General features: G+C 60.8%; 1 protein-coding gene across 1 annotated transcript in view; it reads left to right on the forward strand.

Annotated features, from left to right (window-relative positions):
- Positions 1-19162, forward strand: part of PTPRN2 (protein tyrosine phosphatase receptor type N2) — a 641085-nt gene extending 621923 nt beyond the window's left edge. Inside the window, 2 exon segments of the mRNA XM_057732470.1 lie at positions 10936-11009; positions 17603-19162. Of these exon segments, the coding sequence (XP_057588453.1) occupies positions 10936-11009; positions 17603-17674 (146 nt within the window). The 3' untranslated portion in view covers positions 17675-19162.
- Positions 19163-27506: the final 8344 nt, after the last annotated feature.

Here is a 27506-nt window from a genome sequence, read left to right on the forward strand (position 1 = left end):
GTGAACCAGTGACACGGTGGCCCCTGGGGGCGCACCGCACGGCGTGGTGCCCGGCTCGCACCAAGGGGAGGGGCCCCAGCAGCGTCGGGGCGGGGGGTGCCCGGGTGTCCTGGCCGGGGTGAGGGCGCCCGGGGCAGGAAGGTGCCGCGGCCCCGGGGCGGGCGGAGGCCATCCCGGCCGTGCCCCCGCCCCGCGCCCCCAGCCTCTGTGGCTGCCGTCCTGTCAGCTTCCACTTGAAGCCGGGCCAGAGGCAACAGTGCAAAGCCATCCGTGTGGAACCGGCCGGGGAGGGCGGTCTCCGGGCTCTTTCTGAGATCGGTCCCCCCTCATTCTGTGCCTGACCTGCTCCCCTCTGCCCGGGGGCGCCGCGCGGTGAAATCCCCTGACCCAGGGCCCGGGCTGCGGCCTCGGGACAGATCAAAGGGCAGGGCGGCCCCTCGGCCGGCGAGGTGGGCCTTTCCCAGGCCGCCCCCGCCCGCGGCCCCCGGGGCTTTGTTCTGGGCCAGGCGCGCGGGGCCCGGGCGGCCGGGGCCGCCTTTGTCTGGCCTGAGGAGCCGGAGGCCCGCGCTGCCGGCCGGCGTTCATCAGATGATCAAAGGCCCCTGGCCTGGACACGAAAGCTTTCTTCCCATTTCCTTCTCCGAAAGGCATGAATTGCCGGAGGACTGAAGAGCGCCTCTCCCCTGCCCTCCTGCGGCCGGCACCCCGGGGAGGCGCGGCCGGCCCGCCGGCCAGGCGCGCAGGCTCTCGGGCGCGGAGGCCTGCGGTGCCCCCGGGGCCCCTGCGGGGGAACGGGTGCCGCCGGGAGCCGTCGGTGCGGCCTGGCCCGTGGACAGGCAGGCAGGGGCGCGGTGTGGAATCCGCGTGGGGGCCCGCGCTCTGCCCGGGCTCTGTGGCGGGAAAGCAGCGGCCGGCCGCTAACATTCTCCTGCACGTGTTTCCTGTGGCTGTGCATGCGTTTCTAGCGCGGAGTTCATGCTAATATTTTGGGTCTGGATCAGGCCCGGTAGCGTTCCTCTCTCACCGAGGGACTGAGCTCAAAGGCAGCAACACTGGTTTTGCAGCCGAGATGTTTTCTGAGCGCGTGCCGTTCACCGCAAGGTTTTAAAGGAACGGAGGGCGCCGAGTTGGGGGTGGGGGGCAAGGATCGCCTCTGCTGGGCCCCCCGGAGGTGGTGGCCTCGCTGGCTGGGGTCAGTCTCCGGGGGACGCGGCAGAAGCCCCCCTCCGGGAAGCCGGCTGTGCCGCCCGAGCGCCGCGGCCGCCGGGGTGTCCGCAGGCCTGGACCGTCCGAGGAGGCCCGTTCCTTTTGTTTGGCAGGAGCTGCAGGACTGGGATTTCGACGTGTGAAGCGGTGCCCCGGCCCATCCAGCAGGTGCACCCGCAGATGTCTTTCCAGCTCGCGTCGGCCGGGAGCCCGTTCTAAGTGGTCTCAGCACAGAGCGCGATCGGGTGTCCAGCGCCCGCTTGTCCGTCTGTCCAGCTCGAGGTCTCCATCCTCAGGAGGCTCATCTACGTGGCTGTTTCTCTGTTCACACGCTGACATCAGTAAAGATCTCCTCGTACAAGGGGCTGTATAATCACCATTGTACCTTCTGTGCCCGTGAACGTGGTGACTGTAGGGGCCTCACGTGAGTGGAATCACACAGGGTGTGTCCTTCTGCGTCTGGCTCACGTCCCTGAGCATCCTGTCCTCCGGGTGCACGCCTGCTGGAGCCGGTGTTGGGATTTCCTCCCTGGTGGGGGCTGAATGACGTCCCGTCGCAGGGATGGACCACGTTTGGCTTGTCCATCATCCGTCCGTGGGCGCTTGGGGTGCCTCCGCCTTGTGGCTGCGCTCATGGGGGTGCGGCTGCCTCTGTGAGCTTCTGCTTTCAGGTCTTTCGGGTTAATACCTGGTGTGGAGTTGCTGCGTAGTGAGGCAGTTTTATTTCTGATTTCTTACTGCTTTCTGGGGCAGCTGCACCGTCTTCCTTTCCCACTAGCAGTGCGCGAGCAAGGGCTCCCGTGTCTCCACATCCCCTTCGACCCTTGTGGTTTTCTGGGGTTTGGGTAGTAGCCAACCTCGTGGCTGTGAAGCAGTGTCTCGCTGTGGTCTTGCTTTGCATTTTCCTGAAGACTAGAGGTGTTGCGCATCTTTTCACGTGTTTGTGGACCATTTGGATATTTTCTTTGACGAAACGTCTGTCCGAGTCCTTTGCCCATTTATTAACTGGGCTGTTGGTTGTTGTTGAGTTGTAGGAGTTCTTTATATATTGTGAGTAGCAAACACTTATCAGATTGTGACTTGCAGATATTTCCTCCCATTCTGGGAGAAGTCACATTTCACGGCTCGTTGAACTTTTAAGCCCCCGGGGTCCCCCAGAGCTGCAGTGTTCAGGGCAGGGCCACTAGCCACGTGTGGCGACGTACGTGAGAAGACGGGAGACGCTGACCACGTGCCGAGCACCCTGACGACGCGGGTGCCCCATGGCCGCACGTGGGCGGTGCGGACAGAGAACACGTCCGTCGCAGGGAGTCCCCGGGGTGGCTCCGCCCCAGGGGACAGAGCTGGCCGTCCACGTGTGTCGCGTCCCTCGTCTCATGTGCCTCCCTGGGCCCCACCCCCACTGTCCCTCCCTCTGTGGCCTCTCAACTGGCCTCCCTGCTCGGTCCTGATCCCTGAATCTTCTGTGCAGGGCAGCCCGTGGGATGTTGAAGAGGAAGACCTCGGGAGGCCCCACGTGTTCACAGTCCCTCCCTTGGGGCCAGGTCAGCCCTTCCCTACGGGACCCGGCCCCCAGCCCCTTGCCCCACTCATGGGTCCAGCTGTCCCTCTCGGCCGCCATCACGGTACCGTTCCTCCTTTCAGCAAACACGGGGCTGAACCATGGAAGGGCTGTTCCAACCTGGTGTTTACTGAGCACCCAGAATACATGGTGAATGAGACGGGAGCTGATTCCGTTCTCCTGTGGTTTACACTCCGGGGAGAGGCAGCGGTGGCCGCAGCTTGTGACCTGCGGGGGCAGCGAGCACGGTCAAGGCCCCGGGATGCAGGGACCCCGGTGGGGGGCAGGCCTTCACCCCCCGCCTGTCACAGAGCCCTGTACACCTCCCCGGCCCTTCCTCGCAGCACCAAGGGGCCCCGAGGGCTCATGTATTCTGTTATTCCGACGCTTGGTTGCACACTGAGGAAGTGGATCCCTGGAGGTCTGGTGACTTGCTGGGAGGCGTGCAGCTGGCTGGGGGGCAGTGCTGCAGAGACACGGCCGGGCTGCGTGCTCCGGGGACGGGGTTGGAGCGGGTAGCTGGGTCTGTTAGGGCCGCACCAGAAACTCCACCAAGGAGGGGAGATGGGAATCAGAGGACGGGGACCTGCAACCAGAGGCTTGCTGACGTGGGCCCGCCTGGGCCGCTAGGGAAGGAGGACATCCAGCAGGAGACGGTCCCGGCAGGACTGACTTGGTGCCACTGGACGAGGGGGCCGGAGGGGGCAGGACCCCAGGGGTCTGTGTGCACAGGGGTCTGCGCCGAGGCCTGAGCTCGCCCCGGCCGTGGACGTGCCCACGGACGGCTCTTCCACGGGCAAGACTGGTTGGGAGAAGCAGGTTGCAAAGAACAGGGTACGTCGATGAGGAAACATCTTGTTTTTATGTTTGGCTGGAGTGTGAAAAACTGAAGACCCAGCAGAAGACGACTTCTACAGACCAGTCTGCCTTCCGCGTGGCTCAAGGTGGTGACGTCTTGTCTTCAGCTCGTGCAAGTTTCAGGCTGAAGACAAGTGTCCAGAACAGCAAGGAGGGGTGGGGGTGTCCTTCTTTCAGTTGGAGAAATCCCGTCCCATGAGGCGACAGGTGGATGGCAGAGGTCCCGGGACAGCATCGCTGGGGGTGTGAGCCAGGCCCGGGTGACACCATAGTCAAGGGACTAATAGGAGAGGAACGAGACAAAATGGGACCAGTCGTTGCTAGAAAACATCGTAAGCCCATCTCATCTGGGTACTTTCGTGAACCACGTTGCAGCCCATAATCCCACAGTTTGCCTCCTGTGTGGTCTCCAGCCTGTGGGTCACCCCTGGGCAGGTAAAGCGGACAGTCTGTGCTCTCTCTCACCTGCCGACGGGTGGACGGGTCCCCGTGGGCCGCAGCACTGGCTCCCGGCCAGCGTGGACCCTCCCCCAGGCGTCTCGTCGGTCAGATCTGCTCACAGAGCCCCCGGGGCCACCCACCGGCTCCTCCTCCCTCCTGGCTCGCCGTGGACACAGCCTCGTGTGGCCGATGAGAAGCCAGGAGCCGCGGCTGGACTTCACCCGGCTGCCGGGTCAGGGCCGTCCCTCCCGCAAGCGCTTCCTTCTCCCAGACCAGCAGCGGCCAGCCCGTCGCCCGGGTTTCCTCCCACGCGTCCCCAAGCCCAGACTGACCCCTCGTCCCTCCCTGGTGGCAGGAGGTCCCAGAGCACAGCCACCCTGTCGCTGGGCAGTGGCGGCTCAGACGCTGTGTTGAGTAGGACCCTGAGGCCCCCGCTCTCTGGGTGGGCAGCAGTGTGGAGGACCACGCCTCTATCACTTTGCATTAGTGACCCTCCTGAAAAGTCCTGCCGCAGTTGCGTGGACTTGTGCTAGAGCATCCTGTGACAAGTGCTGACTGTGCTGTCCTTACAGCCTCACGGTGCCCTCTGAGGCCTCCCTGGACTCCTGCCTCTCCGTTCAGGGGGGAGATGGTGCGAGGAGTCCACGGAAAGGGGTCCCAGAGCCGCCATCAGCCGAGTAACGCTGTAGCACCATTCCCGGCCAGGATGCGGGGCCGGCCGCACCCCCGATTTCTGAACCAGAACTAGACGCGGGGGGCCGAGTGGGGAGGAGGGGCACAGAGAGCCTTCGATGGGGGTTTTGTGAGCGGCTGGTCCCCCCGAGCGCTTGCCCTGCAGATCAAGGGTGACAAGGGCCCGGGCCCTCGGGGCAGCCGTCGGTCCCGTGAGGCCTGGCCGCCCGCCCTCCCTGCTCTGGTGACGCGGGGACTCAGGAGCGCGGCGCGGCCCCGGGTGCAGGTCCTGGCTGACCCGGGAGCGCCACCCTCAGAGCCCCCGCTGCTCCCCTGAGCCTCCCGTGTCTTTAAGGGCCCCGTGGGCCCCCAGCCTCTTCCTTGCAGCCACAGACTCTGCCCGATGACCCCCTCGTCCTCCCCTTCGTAACTCGGACCCGTGCACTGAGGACCTGCGTGTTTCCTGGGGCGCGTGTGTCCTGGGGTGCGTGTGTCCTGGGGTGCGTGTGTCCCGCAGGCGGCGCTTCACCGGGCGGCGTCCCTGGGAGGTGGCGAGGGCCCTGTGGTGGAGGCCACTGCCTCTGTGTCTCGTGCATGCACTGCGCCCGGGTGCCGACCGTCACAGGGGCGGGCGGGGATCCAAAAGGCGCTCCGGGTGCTCGTGGCCTCACATCCGTGTCTTCTTTGCAAGTTTTAACAGCCATCCCTCCCTGCTGCCCTCCTTTTTGCAAGCGCCGTGTGCTCGCGTGCACGTGGGCGCCTGGGTCCCGTTCTCGGCACTGATGCTGCCGGTACCTGCACAGCGTCATACGTGCTCTGGCGCCCGAGGGGACATCACAGGACGCTTCACACGGTTCCGACGCCTCCTGGGGCCTGAAGTGATAGCAGGACACACACGGAGCCCTGCTTTTGTTTAGCTTGAACGTCTCATAAAGATTTGGAGGCATCCCAGATTCTCCTGAAAAATGATTTTGAATTTGTTTTTAAAAACATGAAAAATACCTCGTTTGTTTGGGTTCTTATATACTTGATTTTCAAGTGAATATGATGCCAATTTGTTTCCTTTGATCCCAGTGAAACCTTGTGAAAGGGAGATTATAATGAATCTAGAAAGCCAGCAAAAAAAACTTCTTGGTTGTAATTTTGATAAATCTTCCATTGATTCAGAGCATCCCGAAACGTGAAGTAGAAACTGCTCGGCACGGGAGACCCAGGACAGCGTGTGAGCGTGCGTGTGTGCACGTGTGCACCATGGGGGAGCGTGCCCACGTGTGTGCGTAGTGTGGGGCCAGGTCTGGGGGCGGCACCTCCACTGGAGGCACCAGAGGTGGGAAGAGGGCTGCCCCTGGCTGTGGTGCCCGAGCCTCCCTGACGCGCGGTGTCTGGAGTCGAGGCTCAGCGGTCCGTCCTGTTGACCCAGAGGGAGCCCCGGCTGTGTAACCCGCCGACCCCTGGGGTGAGTCCACGACATCGGGGGCGAGGACTGGCGCTGTCCCAGCCCGTCACCGCCCAGCCCTCCCTTCCAAGAGGGAGCTCGGCCGAAGACCACAGGCTCTCAGGACCCAGCTCAGCCCCGGGACGCCGCGCTGCTCCCCGTCACTGCTCTTCCCTTGTCCCTTCAGGGGTGTGTAGTGAGGCGCGGTTCCCGCAGTTCTCTCAGAGGTTGGAATTGAGACAATTTCCTCCTGCAAAATAAAGGCCTTTCTCTCTCGTGCACTTGACACCTAATGTCTTTCTTACAATGAAGAGAAAAGGATACGTTGCATCCCTGCAGTTTGCAAAACCTTCTGGGTGAAAACTCTGCAACGAAATGCACTTCTGTTTATTAAACAACGTTGCTGAGGATGCTGTGGAAGAGCTGCGGAAGGACCGGGGGAAACCAGGCCGGTCTGCACCACCCCGAGCCGCGACCACGGCCACTCGCGGTCACCTGGAAGGAGGTGAGAGTCCCACGCCTCCCTCCGCTAGACAGCAAACTCCAGGAGAAACCAAAGCAGCCCTTGTGAAGAGGCCCCAGTGGCCTGTCTGCTTGGATTTCTTCCACGTCAAATGGATTCTCTCATCATAAAAAGCAGTTTTAATATTTTTAATACCAATGTTCTTTTAATGTTTCTTCTTTAATGGTTAATACTTTTTTAATCTAAAGCTTAAAAACCTCTGTGGTCTTAAAAATGTATTTAGCCAATCAGTGAATTTCAGAGCCAGTGGCCCTGGAAAGCCTGGGGAAGCTGCGGCGCCGGCCAGGCGTGTGTGTTGGGCGGTGCGCGGGGTGGCCCCGGGCCGGCCTCTCTCAGGACCCCGCCGGCCACTGGCACCGGGAAAGATGGGTCAGACTGGCCCACACCCGCCCCATGTGGTGCTGGGTCCAGGTGCACGGCTGCTTCCGCCTGGACTGCACGTTCATGGAATCACCAGCTTCAACCGACCGCGGACTGACTTAAATAAGTACATGCGTGCCTCTCGTGTCCGAACACGGTGATGCCTCTCAAATAGAAAATGCGGGAACCTCTCCCCGGACTCACACCCTCTGCTGCCCTGTGCTGGCTGTTAGGGCTTTCTTGCTCCTGTGCATCTTCTGTCTGGGTTTCCTTTGCATCTGTTACAATTAATTCTTCAACGATTCACATGCTTTTCAACCTGAGCACCGCACCCCATGTGGCTCTCTGCCTGGACCCTAATGTGTGGTCAGCGAAATGGGATTTGCAAAGAGAATTCCATTTTGAATGCACTAGAGGGAGCTTCCTAGATATTGGGGGATTTAAATAAATCCTTTTAGCTTTGCTAAAGCCTCTTATAAGGTGAGGAAGGACACACACCCCTCCCCGTCCCTCCAGCCTCAAGGCTCTGGTTTGTAACGCAGACCGCGTGTCTCCTGCACCACGGGGTCACAGGAACGCCCGGGTTCACTGAATGGGAAGCAGGGCTGTGTCTCCCCACCCCTCGTAAAGGGTCCTGCGTGCACGTTCCATCAATACTTCTCTCTACACACACTTCATATGACTGGTTATTCTCAACCCTAGCACACAGGGAGACAGCAGCCATCCACATCAGACAGTTGGTTCTAATAAATCCATCACTTCTCCATTCTCAGTGCCGTCCATTTTTTAAGCATCAGCTTGATTTCCTCCGCGGTTCGGTCTTGGGTTTCAGGCTAGGCGTGATTCTGAGACATCGTCCCTGGGGCGTCTCACGTTTTCCAGAGCCGGTCCAGGGAAACCTAGCTAGACGTTCTCGTGCTCTCTCTCACTTCCTCACTCAGCAGGCTTCCCAAGAGCGGCACGGGCAGCAAAGCGAGAGCACCGGACCAGAGGGTCACCTGGTGCCCGAACTGTCTCCCCACGGAGCTGCCTTGGGGGCAGCCTGCCTGCCCAGGCCCAGCTCCGGGGCTGCACGTGGCCCCACGCGGAGCCCTGCAGGGTCGCTCCAGGGTGACCGAGGAGGGATGGGGAGGGAATTCAGGACTTCATGTCAGTTCTGTCACTCAGACCAGCCCTTGGGAAGAAAAGGGCTGTGGGAAGAGTCTCTTGAACCAGTTTCAAGGACTAGAGACACTGGCCCAAGCAACCGTAAAAAGAGGGGGTTAAGCCTGGACCCAAACGGACCCTCAGGATTTCATCTTTAAAGGACTCGGACCGTCTCTGGCTGCTAACCAGCACCACACCCTGCTCTCCTGGAATCCACGGGAGGGAGCGCTTCTCCCCGGAGCGCTCGGTTCGTGGAGTCTGCGGGGTCGCGTTCACAGAGCATCTGATTGGTTCCGTGCGTCACGTGGTCACCACGCACCGGCTCACCGGGTCCCCACGAGGCCCTCAGGGCTCTGCTCCCGGCCGGAGCTGCCCGCCTGCCCGGATGCTCCCAGGTGGCGGCGTCTGCGTCCTGCCCACCGCTGGGCATCTTCACACTCGGAATTAGACCGCGGCCACAGCTCCGTGCTGCACATCCGGCGGGCCAGGCAGCAGGGCGTTTCCGGGGAGACGAGGAGTCAGGTCTGGGGTGTCGGGGGTGGGTCCCGGTGAGTCCCCCCACCCCGCGCTCACTCTCCACGCAGGACTGACTGCGCGCTCTTAAGGCAAACCCGTGTTTTGAAGAAGCCCATTTCTGTATTCCTTTGGGGACATAAAGCGGCAGGTTCCTGGCAGGGCGGCCGCGTGGGGGGGGCCTCTGCACACGTGGCCGGGGACGCCGCGTGACCGCAGGGCGCGCCCGCCCGCTGTTTCAGGCTGTCCTGGACCCACGGGTCCCCCCAAAACCAGCTGTACGTCTCGTGGCCTCGTCAGCTTCCGAAAACTTCCGACGCCTGCCGAGGGGCCTTCAAGCAAACAGGACGGGACCTTGTCTCCGGCCTGGACACGTTTCTCGGCGGACACCCCCCCCAGAAAGAAAGACTTCCTAGAAAGACTCTGAACGAAGAGTCGGGGGGACAGGGTGTTCCCTGTAGGAGGGCGTTCATCGTCTGGGAGGCTGGCAGCCCGGGTGTGATGAGCTCACGCCGCGCTGGCCGAGCGGGCTTAGCCCAGGTCCTGGCCTCCTGGTCACAGCGACTTATTGCTGGATTCTTAATACCTGTGGCAGTTTCCCTGATGCCCACGTGGCATCGGGGTGGAGTGTGTTTCCTCCCAGCCGTCCCCCTTCCCTCCAGCCCTTCCCACATCAGGCACCCTCTCCCTGAGACCGTTTGGGGTCCCCTCACCTTCCCTCCCACCCTCGTCCGAGCACCCCGGCGACATCTCCCGAAACCTGTCTCAACCTGCCACTCGGAAGACAGCGCGGTCGGCTCAGCTGTCACCTGCGAGGGCCACAGGCCTCTAGGACGAGCCGTAGGACCGAGGCTGCCACGGCCTAGGAGGTCTGAAGGCTCCCCTGCTGGCTCCCCGCCGACGGCAGCCCTGTGCACACGCGGGTGTGACGGAGCCGTCCTGGTGGCCGCCAGCCCGGTCTCACGTCCACGTCTGGGTCCGATGAGCACGGCCACCTGCTCTGTGACCGGGTCGCGCCTCGGTTTGCTCTGAACAGGGTGGGTAGCAGTTCTGGTGCCGGGAGAGGAAGTGCTGCACGTGACACACGGCTCCTGGGGGTTGGGGGGGGGTCCCGGCCGACTCCAGGGCCACCGCCCCGCCCAAGCCCCGGCATTTGGCAGGACCGCGCTGCGGGCGTGAGACGCTCCCCTCTGAACTATAAGAAAGCTCCAGAGCTTTCGACCCCGTCCTGTTCACTGTCCAGCAGCCAGGGGACCTGACAAGATGGAAAAACAAGGTTACACGTGGAATTCACAAGGTTACATTTTTAAACTCAAATAGTGTTGTTTCTGTGGCACCTGGGTCACCTGGTGCCAGGTGGGCATCTGTGGGAGGCGCTTTTGGCCACACCACTAACCCATGAGCGCCCAGGGCGCCCTCACCTTTGCTCACCATTGGGAACACGCGATCCTCACAGGCAGGGAACTCTGCCTTTAGAAGCCAGTGTTAGATGTATAAGGTGTATAAGGTTAGTTAGTCTGATTTTTCACTTTAAATAAAAACCCTGTGCAATAGAAATGAAAGCCTTTATGCTACTTTCTATGATGTAAAACATTCTTGGGGGGACTTCCATGGTGGTCCAGTGGTTGGGACTTCACCTTCCAACGCAGGGGGTGTGGGTTCCATCCCTGGTCGGGGAGCCTCGCGGCCAAAAAAACCAAAACATGAAACAGAAGCAGTCCTGTAACAAATTCAATAAAGATGTTCAAAATGGCCCACATCAAAAATATCTTTAAAAAAAAACATCCTTGGGAATTCCTTGATGACCTAGTGGTTAGGATTCCAGGCTTTCACAGCCGTGGGGCCAGTGTGATTCCTGGTTGGGGAACTGAGATCCCACAAGCTGAGCCACACGGCCCCCCTCAAAAAAAACAATCCTAAAATGCCACCAAAAAAAAATGTCAGGAAAGCTTCAGTCTCTCCTGGCAACAGCTTGCCGTGGGTAAGTGTCTACACAGGCACCTGATAACTTGCAGCCCAGCCTCCTCGACTCAGTGCCGACGAAAGCCGCCTTGCCCTGTTCTGCTGTGTGAACCCCGAGACTGCCCTGCCGGCCGGGCAGCTGGGGGATGACCCTCCTTGCCCGCGGGCCGCTGAGCCCGGAGGGACCCCGGCAGCAGGCGAGAGACACAGAGCGTGGGCGTCTCGTGCCTGAACTCACCTGGTCCGTGTTTGTTGCAGGCGCTAAAGAGATCGACATCGCCGCAACGCTGGAGCACCTGCGGGACCAGAGGCCGGGCATGGTCCAGACCAAGGTACTGCGGGCCAGCGCGGGGGCCGCCAGGGCTTTGGGGCGGGGCTCTTCGTGTGGTGCTCTCCTCCAGAGGCACGAGGGGCAGGCCGGCCGCCGCCCCCCACGCCAGGGCCGGGGCCGCGCGGGGCAGGGGGCGGGCAGCCCTTCCCGGGAGGGCGGAGGGCCGCTCTGGGCCAACACGTCAGCCTACGCGGATGCCGTCAGATCTCAGGTCCTGGGGGCGCTCCACGCGCCAGGCTTGGGAGGGGGAGGACGTCGCGGAGTTACCGTGGGAGGTCAGTGACGGATGCCCGCGCCCCTCCCGGAGAGCCCCCGCCCCCCCCACAGCCACTGCCCTGCTGCGTGACGGCCGGTGCCCTTAGCATCCCAGGAGCGTCGTGTCCGGCCACAGACGCTCCCACACGCCCTGCAGTCACAGAGTACAGTCTCCTCCTTCTCGGTGTCGTCCCGCCTCTCCCACGCCACCAGCGCCCGCACCAAGGACCTAAACTCCTCGAAGATGCCCTCGCAAAATCGCTGCGTCACACTTAAGCGCGCTTTAAGTTATCGAAAGCTCTCCCGTGAGGTCACGCTGGGTGGAGCTTGGGTGCCTGGTGGGGAGGATCCTGGGACCCCGCTCCTCCCGCCTCGCGACCTCACTGCCCCCCACAAGGCTCGGGCAGCTCCTGCGTCCTCCTCTGTCTCTGTCACTGGGAGAGAGGAGACAGGACAGCGTGGTGTCCGAGCCTGATGGGGAGAGGACCGTCTGAACGCCGCCCGTTCTGTTGAGAAGGAAGAAACCAAGAGCCTGGAGGAGAGTCTGGCGAGCACACTTTGACCTTGAAGATTATTTCTTAAAATGCCTTCATAGGACCCATTGGCCGGTTCTACGTTGCCAAAGTCAGCCCTGAGCATTGAGGCAAAACCAACTTAATTCTCTCTTTTACAGTCAGGAAACTGTTCTAAGTGGAAACAGAGGAAACACTTAGGGGTCAAGACCTCTGCCAGCCCTGCCCCGTCCAGGTGGCCCTGCCCCGTCAGCTGGCCCTGCCCCGTCCAGGTGGCCCTGCCCCGTCAGCTGGCCCTGCCCCGTCCGGCTGGCCCTGCCCCATCCAGCTGGCCCTGCCCCGTCCAGCTGGCGATCACAGCTGCCCTGCCGTTTGCCCACGTCTGGAGGGTGGGGGGCAGCTAGATGACACCAGCACAGGCCGCCCCTCTGTCCCTCCGCTTTACTTTGGGCCCTAACACGGGCAGCATTGTCACCTGACCCTTACGTGGACGTGCTTTTGTAAGTCACCACACGCTTTATGTTTTCTTAAATTTTTTGAAATTTGAAATTATTGCAGACCCGCAAAAAACTTAAAGAAATAATGCAGACGGTTCCCGTGTGCCCTTCCCCAGCCTCCCACTGTTAAACCTGCGTGACCACAGGGAGCGACCGCGGCCAGGAAGCTGGCATTGGCCCGATGCGGTTAAGTCACGTGCGGACGGTGTGGGGTCTCCCGGGGCCTGCCTCTGGAGCAGGGTCCCGTCCGGGCCTCCGGCCTCGCCTGCTCTTGGGGGGGCAGCGCCATGGCCGCGAGGACGGGCAGGCCTGCTGTGCGCCACGGACTGCCGCTGGCTGGGGGTGGTCTGCGGCGCCCGTGACGGTGCCTGCACGTCCTGGGAGGAACGTCCCCAGAGGAGGCTTGGCTCCCGTGCGTGTCCTCGCAGGAGAGGCGACGCGGCCCCTGGGCTCAGGGCGTGGCCACCAGCCTTCCCCGCTGGTCACTCTTTCTCCGTTGGCAGTTGGTGTGTCCTGGGACGTGGGCCCTGCTCACATCTGTTTGTCGTCGGGCTTTACCACGACGCGGTGCCGTCCCAGGGGCACGTCACCCACGGGTTTAGTGCCCATGGGGCTGACCGTGCCGTGGCCGGTGGCCTCATCAGCCAGTAGCACAGGGTCCGCTCACTGTCCTGGACTGTCTGCGCCCACGTGGCCACCAGCAGCGTCGCAACTTCCCGTGGCACAGAACCGGGGCTGGGGGAGCGGGGGCGCTTCGCAACCAGGAAGGAAAAGCTGATCCTGTCTCTGGTCGAATCCGCCTCCCCAGTCACACCGCTGCCTGCTGTGTGGGTGGCACTCAGGACCTACATTCCAGCCGGTCTCTTCCCTCCTGGCGTCCGGGCCCTTCACAGGCAGACCTGTCCACCCCTGGGGGTACGAGGACCCTCAAAGCGGACCACCTTGAGGTGGCTCTAGGCAGAATCTTTGAGAAGACGGATCTTCTCACCCAAACAGGAAAAAAATTGTCTAATGCGCTGCAAAGCCCGTCTGTGGCCTGGAGCCCTTTTGCCAAAACGAGTGCGAAGGGGTGGTTCCCCGGCCCTGCCTGGAGGAAGGGGCGCGGCCCTGACAGCGTCACGCACCCCGTGGTCACTTACATTCTGATTCCTTTAAGTGACAAAGCGACACTAGTGGCCAGAGGATTTTGTCCCAACATCCTGGCGCTCCAAGACGCCAGAGGCTGGACCACCTGTGAGCTCCTGTGTGGACGGACCGTCCCAGACACCCGCCCTCTTCCCGGGGTGGGGGGTCCAAGGCTGTCAAGCCGGGTGTACGGAATTCCGCTCTGGAGTCTCAGCTATGAAGCCTGGGGAACACACGAGAGCCCCGTTCTGTCTTCACGGACGGCTGCTGGGCCCACCGTCACTCCGTGAAAAATCAGTTTTCCCTGGAGCTCAATATAACACAAAGATAGGAAATGTCCTTGCACAAAACAGTGCCATAAACCTGGATATTCTTCCCACAAGCCACGAGAAGGTCGTCCAGAGGCTGTTTATTTGCATACATTTAGTCAAATCGCATCGTTCGAGCGGAATACGGTCAGAACAGTTAACAAGCTGTGAGCTCGTTGAGGCCAGCCGGGCACAGAACTCCATTCACAAGTTTCAAAACAGTCACCGAATGCTGGGTTTCCCCCTGGTGGAGACTGCCCCGTCAGAGACGTGGAGGCGGCTTCCCTGGGGGTCCAGGGTTAGGACTCCGCGCTCCGGCTGCAGGGGCGAGGCTCCCAACCCTGCGTGCCACGGCCTGGCCAAGGGAAAAACAAGAGACGCAGAGGGTAGACTGGGCCCTGGGGGTGGGGGGCACAGCACGAGGGGAGGACGTGACGTGGGTGCGTGACATCGTCCACGTGAGCCCGTCACGTACGCCCGTGACCGGCACGCTGAAAGGCTCACTTTAGGAAGAGACCTGAAATCACAGGGTATAGTTAAAGGAACACACGTCCGCAGGTGCGTAAAGCTCTGCTCCGTGTGTGTCTTATCAGCAGCCTCCTTCCTTCCTTCCTTCCCCTTCAGGAGGTCGCCTGCAGGGAAGGTGGCTTTTTAACCAAAGGCCTTTACACTCGCTCTTCCATCATAAAATGTCCTCTTACACGTGTCACTTAGAAACAAAAGTCAGGGACGTCCCTGGGGGTCCAGTGGGTGAGACTCCGTGCTTCCAGTGCAGGGGGCGCGGGTTTAATCCTTGGTCCGGGAACTGAGATCCCACGTGGCACAGCCGCCCACCCACCCCCCAAAAAAATGGAAATGAAAGCCATTTGACTGGTGTGTTCAGCCCCCTCCCAGTGAGGATGCCACGTTTGCCCGCTTGGGGTCCGCACAGGTGTGTCCCTGCGGTCTCCGTGCCCTGCGCGCCCCCCCATCCCGTGTCTGTGCTTTGATTTCGCGCCTCGTGTGTCCTGCTGCTCCGTCTGTCCCGACTCACCTTCCTCTGGAGGCATGCTCACGCCTCCCGGTCTCGGTCTCTGTCTCTCTGCCTCTGTCGCTCTCTGTCTCTCCCTCTGTCTCTGTCTCTCCGTGTCTCTCTCTCCCCCCTCCCCGTGCACACACGGGCACACACGTGCACACCCACAGGCAGGCCCTGCGCCCCATCTCCAGGCTCTGCTGTATGAGGTCAAGGGTGGAGCGTCCTGACCCCTTTTACGGGCCACACTGTCCCCGTCCTACGTGCCCACGGGGCCGGGACCAGCCTGAGCCCCGCTCGGACGTCCTGCCTGGCCTGCTTCTCGTGCTGAGGGGCAGGGAGCCCGGGAGAGACCGCGGACGGCGTCCTGTGGGGCTCCTGTGTTAGGTTAGCACGTTTCCCTGTTTGCGACATCCCAGCCCTCTTTCTGATTTCCTGTCCCTGCAAAGCCGGCCAGCTCAGACGTTTTGCAGCCAGGAGGCTCCAGGTCCTTCCTGCTCAGGTGGCTCTTGTCCTGAGCTTGAGTCGAGGCCAACATGGTCATCCTATTATTTATTGAATTTTGTTCTTTAAGCGCAGCTTCTGCCTGTTATTTTACCAGTTTTCTTAAAATAATTTCTATCTCAAAAGGACTTCAAATGCTGGATCCTTCCCAATTTCTGGGGTCCCCTCCAGGCATCTCAGCTAAGATGACGCTGCTCAAAATGTGGGCCACCCGCGGTCCCCACCGTGACGGGGGCGCAGCTGCCACCGGAGCCCACCCGGCGGCACCTTTCGAGGCGCCTTTCGGGCCCGGTGTCCACAAGGGTCGGTCACACGGCCCAGCCTCGGGGCTGGCCTCCCTCCCGCTGCTGCCAGCAGAGCCCGTCCGTCTCCTCGGCCGCACCAGCGCCCCGGCAGCGGTGTCCGCGGCCCCGATTCCTCCCACACCCCGTCCGCTGCGTGGTCCTGTAAACAGAGTGTTTACATGGCGACTGTCAAGACACAGGTGCAAGTCTGCCTCCGCCTTCGTTACGTCACATGGTAGCAGAAATGTTGGCTTTCTTCTTATACACTTTTCTGTAAAATGCTTGCTTCTCTTTGGCACTGGGTGTTTCCGGTGTCTTGCTGTGTAAGGCAGGCCGCGGTGCCTACCTCGTGCTTGTCTGTTCCTCCCTTTAAAGATAAGCTCTCAGGTGGACGCCCGTACAGACAGGCCTGGGAAACGTACAGGGCGGTTCCCGAAGAGCCCGCTTCATTTTTTCACGTTTTCGAGTCATCACGAGCCCTTGGTCGGCCCGTCAGCGAGCCATCGTCCGGGAGGCAGTGTCTGGCGTGGCAGCTCCCGTGTCTTGGACCGAGTCCTACGCTTGACACACCCCGATGAGCTCTGGAGAAGGCTGCGGGAGGCAGCTTCCTGGCCGTGGCGGTCCCTGTGGCAGGGGCCTGAGCACCGGGCTTCGAGGGGAGGCGAGGGCCAGTCCGCACGGGGACGCGGTGCTGGGAGGTGCTGGGCCCACGTGGACGTGCCTCCCGCCACCCCAGCCCCGACGGGTCCCTGCACGCAGCTGGGAGGCTCTTCCACGGGAGAGGCTTCGTGTCTGTAGGAGGCTCGTGGCCTCCAGCAGAGGCTGAGGTAGAACCCGGCAGATAATCCCTTGAACATCAGGGCAGGGGACACTGATGAGAAACGCTTTTGTCTCTACCTGAGCATTAAATTAGGTTGACTGTCTGCTTTTTTTTAATTAATTTACTATTAATTTTTTAATTTTTATGCCGTTTTAAAGGTTACTTTTATTACAGAGTGTTGGCCCTATCCCGCGAGCTGTGGAATCCATCCCTGAGGCCGTCTTACACCCGGTCACGTGCACCTGCCCCTCCCCTGCCCCCGACGGCCCCTCCCCCACACCGGTATCCACAAATTTGCTCCCTGTGGATCTGCTTCTTTTCTGTCTGCTGTTTTAACTGGAGCTATTTTCTGCATTTCTATTATGTACTGGCCGTTCAAAGTGGAAATTAATCATTCTTTTTGGCTTTGGACTCAAGTCTTTTTAATGACTTCCATTATCAAGTATTTAAGCGATCAATAGGGCTTCCCTTCATCAAAAATCCTTAACTGGGGGTCGTTTGCATAGTTTATTATTTTTGTGACTTCTTTGGTGTAGCGGAAAGCACTTGACACGCTGCTTTTGAGTGTTTCACACAGACGTTCGGAGCAGGTTGTGGACCCAGGAGCTGAGGCCGCCGCGCGGGAGCGGGGGCTCGTCCTCTGTCTGCAGAGTCCGGGCTCTGGAGGAGGGCGGCCCCGGCACCCTGGACTCGGCCCTCGTTTCGACCCAACAGTCCTGGCAGGCCTCACCTGCAGGACAGGAGAGGCGTGTCCCAGCCCGCGTGTGCACACGTCTGACGTTGGGACGGTTGAGGGCAAGATGAGGTTTCTTGGCAAACGGAGCTGGGCTGTGTTGAGCTGGGCGATGGGTGGATTTCCAGAGCAGTGAGAGCACCAGCCCCTGCAGGTTGAGGCCAGGGAACGCCGAGGGGCCAAGTGTGCCGTTTCCGTGGCCCGTCTAAGAAGGACGGGCGGCTGCATCCAGCCCCACCCGTCGGGGGTCCGCGCCTTGAGTGCCAGGCAGGGCGCGAGGGGCCTCAGGCAGCCGTTGTCCTGCTCACGTGTCTACCAGCAGCTTCTCCCGGCGACGAAAGATGAGGCTTTCCCACACGAGAAAGGTGGCTCGCCCACCTTGGGTCTTATCCTGCAAACCAGGGCTCTGCTCTCCTTTCCACAGAAATCTGTGACCTTTCCCCTTTTTTTCCTAGACAGTTTCTTTCTGCAGAATAACACACAGGAGCCCAAGGCTGGAGGAGAAGGAACCCCTGCTCACATCTCCTTCCTTTTGTCCCTCCAGGAGCAGTTCGAGTTTGCGCTGACAGCCGTGGCCGAGGAGGTGAACGCCATCCTCAAAGCCTTCCCCCAGTGAGCGCGTTTCCCGAGGCCCCCGGGACCCCGGGACGGCCGTCCACCACCGCGGGACGACTTAACCGTGTCTCCTAGTGCACCTGTCTCGAGATGGGTCCTTAAGCCTTGTAGTCAGCGCAGTTTAGCAGTTCAAATGTGTATCTTTGTTCAACCAAATAATCCTAAGGAGAGGTCTGAGGGAAGATGCGGTCATCGGGGGTAATAGGTTCACCTATTTTCACGTTCTTGAAAAAAAATGTATTTTTCTTTAAAGCGCACATCCACACTCTTAATTGCCCATCACGTCGAACTGATGGTGCCGTCGGCGTGGTCCCAGAAGAGAGCTGGCCTGTGGTCCACCACCTCCTGGAGGAGGATCCGCGGTGCAGGGCGGGCCCCAGGGAGGCTGGCGGGGCCCCGGATGGAGGCCACGGGCTGGGGAAGCGTGGTCGGCGTCTGTCTTTATGACAGCGTGTCACCAGGAGAAACCACCAGCTTCCTCAGGAGTTAGGTGGACAGAGCGGTGACGCTCTGAGCTGGGGGACAGATGATAAGAAAGTCGTCCCAGTTCTTCATTCAGACGGGCTGCTGGACACCCACCCCAGCACGGTCGGCAGCCGCTCCCGACGTCCACCCCCGAGGACGGCCAGGGCCGCTGGGGGGAAACACGTTCCCACCCAGAGTGCCCCCTTCCAGGCCAGCCACCCTGGCGGCGCCTCGCCTTGGCGAGGTGGTGCGGGAGCCCCAACCTCCAGACACGGTGTTGAGCTGTGAGCAGGGATGTACACAGAGGCAGCGAAACGTTTCCCTGCAGGCGCACCGAAATCGGGGGTGCAGGGGGCCCGCGCCAGGCGCTCCGCGAGCTCCCAGCAGCCCTCTGTGGCCCCCGCTCCAGGACGGCTCAGGCCCTGCCGCCTCCAGAGAAGACCGGGAGTGCGTTCACCTCGGGAGACACGCAGGGAGACCCACGTTTGTTTGCTCTTGACCTGCATGGGGTCGTAGCACCTGGGGAACACGGGTGACCCGGGCTCCCCCAGGGCTCGGACCCCTCATCGCGCAGGCTGCCTCCTCGTCTGACGTCACAGAGACGCGCGTCCCGCGGCGCGTTGGATTTGCCAGAATAGCAGTTGAGCAGCAAATGTGCCCCGAAGCAGAAGAGTGCACTTCCTTCAACTGGGCACGACTGAGCCCCTAGGAAGGTGTGCAGGCCGCTCTGTGTGGCGCGGGTCTCCTGTCCCGCAACCTTGCACACTGCTCTCTCCGTCTTAAGTAGACCTAACACCCCAAGAACAGCAGAATAGGGAAAGTGGCCAGCGGAGTGGGGAGAAGGATGCCAAGATGGTGTTTGTGTCGTCAAATGGTGTTGTCATGTGTATCTGCTTTAATAGAGCTATGAGTTCTTTCCCAAAGCTGTTCCTCTCTATCTGGAATCTAAATAATTAATAGAAACTAGTTTATCTGAACATAGGAAGCATATACCTACTTGTAATTTCTAACTTCTTATGTTTCTTCAGTGTGAGATTATAAATATATTTAATTGTGTCCAATTAAACTTCTGATTTCACATTTGAATGGTCTTTATTCGGGATGAGCGAGCAGGGTTCTTTCCCATCCACCCAGTTTCCCAAAGGCATGGACATTTAGCTAAAACAAAGCGTGTGCATGCCTTCCAACTCTGTACGGAGCTGCTATTTTATTTGCAGAGCTGGGAGTGTACGGGGGCCCAGGGCGTTGAGTGTCGCTGAGATTTTATCCATTAGAAGATGATTCAACAGTCACAGTCAAAAGGTGGGGGGTGGTCTGTGCTCCGGACACCCCGCCCCCTCTCTGGTGTGTGTCTGCCCGGGGAGTGTCTGGGGAGCAGTGGTGGCCCCTCCTCACTGCCCGCGGAGGGGGGGGGGCCTCCATGACCTCATGGAGACACAGGTCACCCCAGGAGCCTCAACCTGGGGAGCACGCGGGGAGCAGGCGCACCCCGGCGGGGACGGCGCTGTGCGGCGGGTGTGACCCGGCGGTCCCCTCTCCTCCGGCGCCAGCCTGTGGTCTGTCTCAGCAGGCGGTGGTGAGACACAGTCTGCAGGGTCCAACCAAGCGCTGGTGTTCGTTTCTCAGGAAGTCAGCCCCCAGTCTCTGCCGATGGGCATCCTTACATCCTTACAGCTCTGACCCTCCCCAGGCTCGCGTCCTGTTAGAACCCTGCCTGGGCATCCAGGAAGCTTCTGCTTTCCAAGGGTCGGAAAGTTGCTGTCACTTTCCTACAAGCACACGTAGCGACAGGTGACACAGCTCGTGATGAACACGTGTCAGAATCCACGTGTGGCATAAAGATACCCCTCTCGCCAGGAATACTGAGGGATGCTGGGCAAAACGGACCTGAAAGACGTCGCGCGTAGGTGGCTATAAAGGATGCGGAGGGAGGTCGGCGTGGGCGGCGTGGTCACTGCTGATCCGCCCGGGGTGGGGGGGCCGGGTCCCCGCGGTCACTCGGGGTTGGGCAGGGGGGCGCAGGGAGTACACACAGCCGGCACCAGGGAAAGCACACAGGCCTCCCTGTGGGCCACGCCCCGGAGCTCAGGGGTCCTCGCAGGAGGCCGGCTTCGGTTCCATGGGACTCCCGCGTCTGTGGCCGGCGTGCGGCCCCGGCGGGAACACTGGTTGGTGTTTTCGCCTGATCAGGCGGCGTGGCCGGAGTGCCCCTGCTCACCAGCAGCCCCGGAGACGCCTTCGCGGCGCTGGCCGTGGTCTCTGGGCCTGGAAGAACGTGTCCTCCGTTTCTGGGGGCCATCCAGACGTGGCTGCTGAGGACACCGCAGGCGTCTAAGTTTAATCCGCGTCACCTCCAGCCCTCACTTAGCGTCTGGACAATCAGCCGACAGAAGTAAAGCCTCTCTCCGTCATGTTTGCTGATTTCTGTGATGTCAACCCACCCGCTACGGATGATTTTAATGTGGGCTCACTAGATGGAAAGGATTACAAGAGGAGACAGCTATCAGAGTCGTGAGAGTGAAATGTAGTCCAAACCGTTAGGAAGCGGTACATTTTGAGTGTTTATTACCTGTGGGTTAATCTAATCTGTCAGTTAATATAATTGAACTTTAACAGTGGCTGTATTTAACAACCAGCTCGTAAAATTCCTAAAATTTAACAAGCTGCTCCTGCACGTCGGCACGCGCCGGCTGTGACAGGCCCTGCCTCGGAGCCACGCGAGGATGGAGGAGCTGGAGAAGGAAGACGGGGGCCTCCTGGGGGCTGGGGCCGGTCCCCCACCCCACGGGGCACAGAGAGTCCTCGCGGAGAAGTGGGGGAAATCTGATCCCAGCCCGACGAGACCCGAGGTCCCAGCCTCAGGGAGGCAGAACCACCTGAGGGACCGCGTGTGACCCCCCCCCCAGAGGAGACACCCCCACGACGATCAACTCTTAATAAAGAGTCACAGAGCACAGGAGGAAGTGGCGCGCAGTGGGCGAGGGCCACTGCCGTGGAGGAACGGGTCACATGGCGCAGGGAGACGGCAACAGGTCTCAGCGTCTTGAATGGCAGCGAACAAGAACCACGCGAAAGAAAGAGTGAGGGGCTTTGGGAAAGAACCCACAGACGCAGCCAAACAGTCATAGAAACAGAGAACGAACAGGTGGTGGTCGGGGGGAGGAAGGAAGGGGGTGCGGGAGATCAGGAGGGACACACTCCCAGTTACAAAGTAAACGAGTCACAGGGACGCCGTGGACAGTGTGCAGAACACAGCCACGTAACGTCTTCGTATGGGGACACATGGTAACCAGACGTCACATGGTCATTGTGAAATGTATAGAAACGTTGAATCGTACGTTGTGTAACAGGAACGGACACACTGTTGAAGGTCAGTTATGCCTCAAAACCCAACAGACGCGTAGAAAAAGAGATCAGGTTCGTGGTTACCAGAGGCGGGAGGTGGGGGGAAGGGGAATTGGAGGACGGCGAGTCAAAGGTACAAAGGTCCGGTTATAAGATACACGAGTCCCAGGATGTAATTCACAACGTGGTAAAAGTAATTCACGCCGCTGTGGGTTATACAGGAAAGCTGTTCACAGAGTCAATCCTGAGCGTTCTCGTCACAAGGAAAAAATCCTCTTTCTTTTCTTCTGTGTCTGCGATGGCGGATGCTCACCGAACCTCGCGTGTTCGACATTCCGTGACGTGTGTGAGTCAGATCATTGTGCTGCTCATGTTGAACTCACAACGTGCTGTGTGTCCCTTCTATCTTGATAAAGCTGGAAGGACGACGTAAAAGAACCCAAACTTGCAGAAGGGACGCCGGGGTGAAGCGAGGGAGCGCTTGCTCCCGAGACCCCGGCGGTCCGGGGGACACGGAGGGCGGGAGGCGCGGACGCCGGAGCTGGGCTGGGAGGGGTGGTGCCCGCGCGCGGTGAGCGAGTGCCGGAGAGGCGCGGACCCGGCCGCGGCGCCCAGGCTGTGAGGAGCGGCCAGGCTCCCCCCGTGGCGGCCGCGACCGCGGCCCCCATCCCGACCCGGGGTCCCGCCGGAGCTGGCCGCAGGCACCTGTCTGGAGCTTTGTGATCGCGATGAGCCCGCCTTCCCAGCGGGCACCGGGGACCTGGGCTGTGCACCTCCCAGCCACGAGGCGGGCGTGCTTCCCCGACGCTACGGGCCCTTCGTGTGCACCCAGCGTGTACCCTGCTCGGGGGGGCGGGGGGCCCCGTGGGAGCTACGGCCGCGGCCTGCGAGACCGGCTAGAAACACGGGCGGTGGGGGGGCCGTGGGGCAGCGGGCGCGCGTGCTCAGCGGGGGCCGGCGAGCAGGGACCGCGGGGCGCCTCCCGCTTCGCAGGGGCGGGGCGCGCGCAGGCTCTGGGATGGCGCGGACGCTCGGCCGCCCCCCACGCCTCCCCGGGCGCGGAGCGTGTCGCGGGGGGGGGAAGCGCTCGAACCCCTCCGCTCTGCGGCGCCGTGCGCGCGACCCGCGGACGCTGCCGGGTGCGCTGCTGTGCAGTTGCTGCTGGAGGCAGAGGGAGCCTCGCGGGCTGCTAGGCGCGCTCTCGCGCAGAGCGCACGGACGCTCCACGTGCTGAGGGCCGCCGTCCGGGCCGCTCTCGGCGTCTCAGCGCTTCTCCCCGCGGCCACACCGTGCGTCTGTGTCGGGGCGGGAGTGGGTTCCCTGGAATCCCCGGAAAGCGCCCACGTGCCCCCCCCCCCCCGCGCCCACGGCACATCAAGCCTTGTGAAAAAGGCCCCTCTCCTGGGAGTTCTGAGCCCTCGCGGGACGGCACGGGGCTCCCTGGGGCAGCCCACAGCCTGACTCTAAGAGGGTGACAGCCCGTCCCCGTCACACGCAGCTCTGCTGTCATCCTCCAGCCCCTCCCCCGCCCGCACGGACTGCCCTCGTTTTCCTCGGGCGGCGCGGTCGGTGCTTGGACAGAATCCTCCATCCTCCCCGAGACCCCCGAGGTCACGAGGAACCCACACGGCCGTCTCCATCCACACCGAGTCCATTTGTCACCTCAGCCTGGAGCCGGCTGAGGTCCTGCGGCCAGGGCACCAAGGCCCACCCATGGCCACCACGTGTCCACCCCATGTCCACTGCGTGTCCACCCCATGTCCACTGCGTGTCCACCCCATGTCCACTGCGTGTCCACCCCATGTCCACCGCGTGCCCACCCCGAGCCCACCGCGTGTCCACCCCGTGCCCACCACACGTCCACCCTGTGTCAACCGCATGTTCACCCCGAGCCCACCGCGTGCCCACCCCGTACCCACCTCATGTCCACCCCGTGTCGACCACCTGTCCTCGCCGCCTCATCTCTGCGGCTGGGAGCACAGCGTCCAAAGTGGACACCGCGGGGGTCGGTGCTCCTCCCCACCTCTGCCGGAGCCCGGCCCTGCATCGAGCCCACCCTGGCCGGGACCCACCGTGCGAGTCCACGCTGTTGATCTGTTTTACTGGGTGGTGTGAACTGATAGGATCTGTGTAGGAAGCTTTATTTTTTCTTACAAAATTAGCGTCACACTTTTAAAGCTGGTTTGCTCGCCCTTGGGGCTCCCAGCCCTCTCCCCCCACCCCCACCCCCAGCTCTGCCGTCAACGCGAGCACGAAACCGCGGCATCCGTCCCCGGGGGACGTGGCAGCACTAGTATATGTAATCTGTGCTGTGTGCTTTATTAATCAAGTAGAACGCTAATAAAAACCCTTCATAATTAGTGGAATAGGCATTAATTCAAAGACGTTTCTTGGAATAGAAAATTAGAATTTGATGACACCTTTGTTCATAAGCAATGGCTGGTTCTCATTTGTTCGAAGCATTTGTTCAGAGACTGGTCCTCGCCGTGTGGTTGCTCCGTCTACTAGACATACCATATGGTGTGTGTCATTCATCCTCGTAGCCGAGTGCGGCTGATGGATGTCGTGTGTGTTTCCGGACGGCGCTCTGAGAGGCCAGGCCCACACCCTCCCCGGAGCGGGAGCCAGCGGGTCCCCTCCCCGGGGCCGCGACCCCCTGTTCCCCAGACCAGCCAGGCCGTGGGGGAGACTCGGTCCCAGGCAGAGCAGGCGCGCGGCGAGAACCACCCGCAGGTCCCGTCCCCGCTCGTCCGGAACCTGAGCGGCACCGAAGCTTCCAGTGTCCGTCCTGCACGGTCTCAGGGGATGCCGAGGGCTGGCGGGTGGGCTTCCAACTCCGAGAGAAGCCTGGTCTCCAGAGGCCGTCAGGCAGGAGGAGGCTGGTTCTTGGGATGAAAAGAGACAGGATGCAGACGTGGAGGAGCCGCCACCTCTCTCTGTCTGAACTTGACTTTCACGCCCCGCTGGGCTCACCCTCCGTGCGCTCACCTCTGCGGGGGGACGTCTTTGTGCTCAGTCCCCTGCTGGGCTCTCTGTCTGTCTGCCTGTCTCTTCTCCCTCCTGGGGTGTCTTCTTTGAAGGAGCAACTCACACACCCGTCTTGGGAAGGCACAACTTCTAACCCTAAACCATCCTTTTAGAACATTTCCTCCCATCTCTGTTTTATTTCCTGACATAGTTATAGTTACAATATGGTGATAACTTGTTGCATGTAGCAAGTCACTGGAAATAGCTTCTCCCATCCACAGACGCTGCTTTGTCAAAGCCCGAGTCCGTCAGACCCACTTCCTCAGAAGCCTGGCGGCAGGGTCCTTGGGGCTTTTTCTGTTCACTCCTGTAAATTACACCAGGAGATAAACCACCCGCGTCTGCTGGCGTGGGGCAGCCAAAGGGCGAGGCTGCGGCTCCTGGTGTCCTCAACCCCGGCCTCTGTCCCGCCCGCGCCTTGGTTTGTCCCCACGTGTGGATAGAAGGGGGGTCATCACGTCCCCACAGCACAGACGGGGCCTGGCCGCATCTCCAGCCCGGCCCCGGGCAGGCAGGCCCGCCTTCCCCACCTCAGCCACACCTGCCTGGGGTCAGCTGGCTGCTTCCTCCTGCGCCCCCTGGCCCCTCTCTGCGACCCCCCCACCTCAAGAAGCTCCCCCTTCTCTCATCAGCTGCCCAAGCTGTCTCCTCCGAGGGCCTCACACATCCTCGTTTTCTTTTTCTTTTCATGGAAATCAAGAAAATCGATCCATGAGCAATGAGACTGGCCGGTCCCTGCAGAGGAGAACCGGCAGCTGCCCCTGAGCGGGGTCCCGGGGGCCTTTCCTTGGGGACCAGGGCCTCCCCCAGCTTCCCCAGCGTCCTGCAGGTGGAAAGCACCCCCACCGTGTCACCGTGTGCCGGGCCCTCAGCAGGGCGGGGAGGGGGGAGCGGGGGGGGTGGGGTCACAGGGCACAGCCAGGCAGGCCCGTGGTGGGCGTGAGGTCACCCCGCTTCTCACCCAAGATTACAGTGATGCCTTGTTCAATGCTCTTCGATAACTGTGTTTTGTAAGTTCAGATGTGTATTGTTCATTATTGGAAAACTTTATCGCTAAGAAACCAAGAAAGTTTTGAGAATACTGAGAAATGAGGCTATTTTCATCAAACCTCAAATCCTGAAATCATGACTTAGACGATTCCTGCAACCTCACAGCAAATGGGACCCAGCTGAAGGCCTGGGGCCCCGCCCCCTCCAGGCCCGGGGGGCTGAGGGCTGGCTCTGCACGTGGTGGGGGGACACCCTGACGGGCGCTGCCTGAGGGGCTGCAAGACCTCCGTTCAGACGCTGACCTCACAGGAGACCTCCTGCCGGGGGTGGGGGGCGCGGGGAAGGACGGTATTGGCGGGCGGGAGGGGGCACACGTGGGCCAGTGTGAGGAGGCGGAGAGGCCGGGTGGAGAGGCCCAGAAAAGAGGCCCTGGGGGCAGCGGTGGGAAGGGTGCGGGGAGGCACCGGGAAAATTCGGGGCCCAGAAGAAAGTGCCAAACCTCACTGAGCTGAGGGGGTGAGAGAGAGAGGAGATGGGTTTGGCCCCCGGGGGCCCCAGCCAGGGCTGCCTGTGCTCAGGGCTCCCAGGCCTGCTGTGGTCAAGCTGCATGGCAACCCGGGAGGAGGGGCCACTAAGGCCTGGACAGCTCGAGGGCGCCAGGGTCTCTCTTTTCGGGGCAGCTGCTAACCCTGCAGCCTCGTGTGCTGCGTGCAGCCTGTGGGCCCAGGCTGTTTCCACCCCAGTTTGTCCCCTCAGCCAAGGTCCCTTGTGCAGCACACAACATGCGCAACTACACTCCCATGGCAGGAAGCAAGGGTGCCTGGCCTGCTGCACACGAGGCCGAGAGTAGCTGGATGGGCACAGGGAGGTGCCCAAGCGCTGGCGGCACAGAGACCCACCGCCTGCCGCTGACGGCCCACCAAAGGCATCTTCTCACACACCAGCAATGATCGCAGGGCAAGACCTCCTCCTGTTAGGCCGACAGCAAAGGCCCAGGGCCCTGTATGTTTATGCACTGAAATCTTTGAAACAAAAGTTTGGGAAAATGGTCACCACGGATGACCGAGCCGTTGGTGGGAGAGCCCCACCCCGCGAGCCGGTGTGCGGGCCCAGGGGGGCTGCTGGTTTCCAGGCTCCGGGCTGCCCTGAGCATGGGAGAAGTGATTATCACGGCACCGGAAAGTCAGAAACCAAAGGAAGGAAAATAGTTTGAGAGTAAGAGAAGCTTTAGCAGCACAGCGAGTGTGCGGTCACAGCCAGAAACGATGGCCTCCTCCCGCACAAATTACTAAACTTTGATTTCAGTACCAGAACCTGAAGGGGCAGAGACGTTTTCAGTGGGAAACAGGAGTAGCTTTAAAGGTCAACCTTCAAACTGAGTTTTAACAAAAATAGGAAATCAACAGCGTTTGCTCTGATCTCTAAGTGAAGGCGGAGTCCACAAGCCTTTGGCAAGTTTGGGAGACGCCCGTCTTCTCGCGGCCGCCCTTGGCCTCTTAGCCCGCACACACACCCCACCCCCGCCCCAGCGGGACGCAGGTCACAGCTTATCAACCAGCAGGGGAGGAGGGGCTAGGGCGCAGGACCACAGGCACCTTCCCACAAGGAGGCCACGGTGTCTGCCAGCCTCGGGGCTGCAGACGGCGGACACCTAGGTGAACAGTCCGAGAGCCAGCGGGAAAGCTTCGGGGGGGGATGTTACATCCTTTGGGGGTCAAAAAACATGTAAAAATGTGCATGATAACATAAAGCAGAATAACAGAGACCAGATTCTTTTGGGTTTATAATCTCTATAAAATTGTTCTGTGTACAAGGATAAAATTAAACCAAATCACATTTAAGAATCTTCAATGAATCACCTGTATTTAGGACGTCAAGAACAATTCTACTTGAGAATACCTTCCAGCTTTTGAGAACAAATGGAAAGCTGAGTGTCTACTTTGCAATTTCACATTTTCGCAAGTAGGAAAATGTCCAGATTGACATCCAATTAAATGCAGAAAAAT

The sequence above is a fragment of the Hippopotamus amphibius genome, chromosome 4, assembly GCF_030028045.1.
Source record: "Hippopotamus amphibius kiboko isolate mHipAmp2 chromosome 4, mHipAmp2.hap2, whole genome shotgun sequence".
In the NCBI taxonomy this organism is placed as follows: Eukaryota; Metazoa; Chordata; class Mammalia; order Artiodactyla; family Hippopotamidae; genus Hippopotamus; species Hippopotamus amphibius.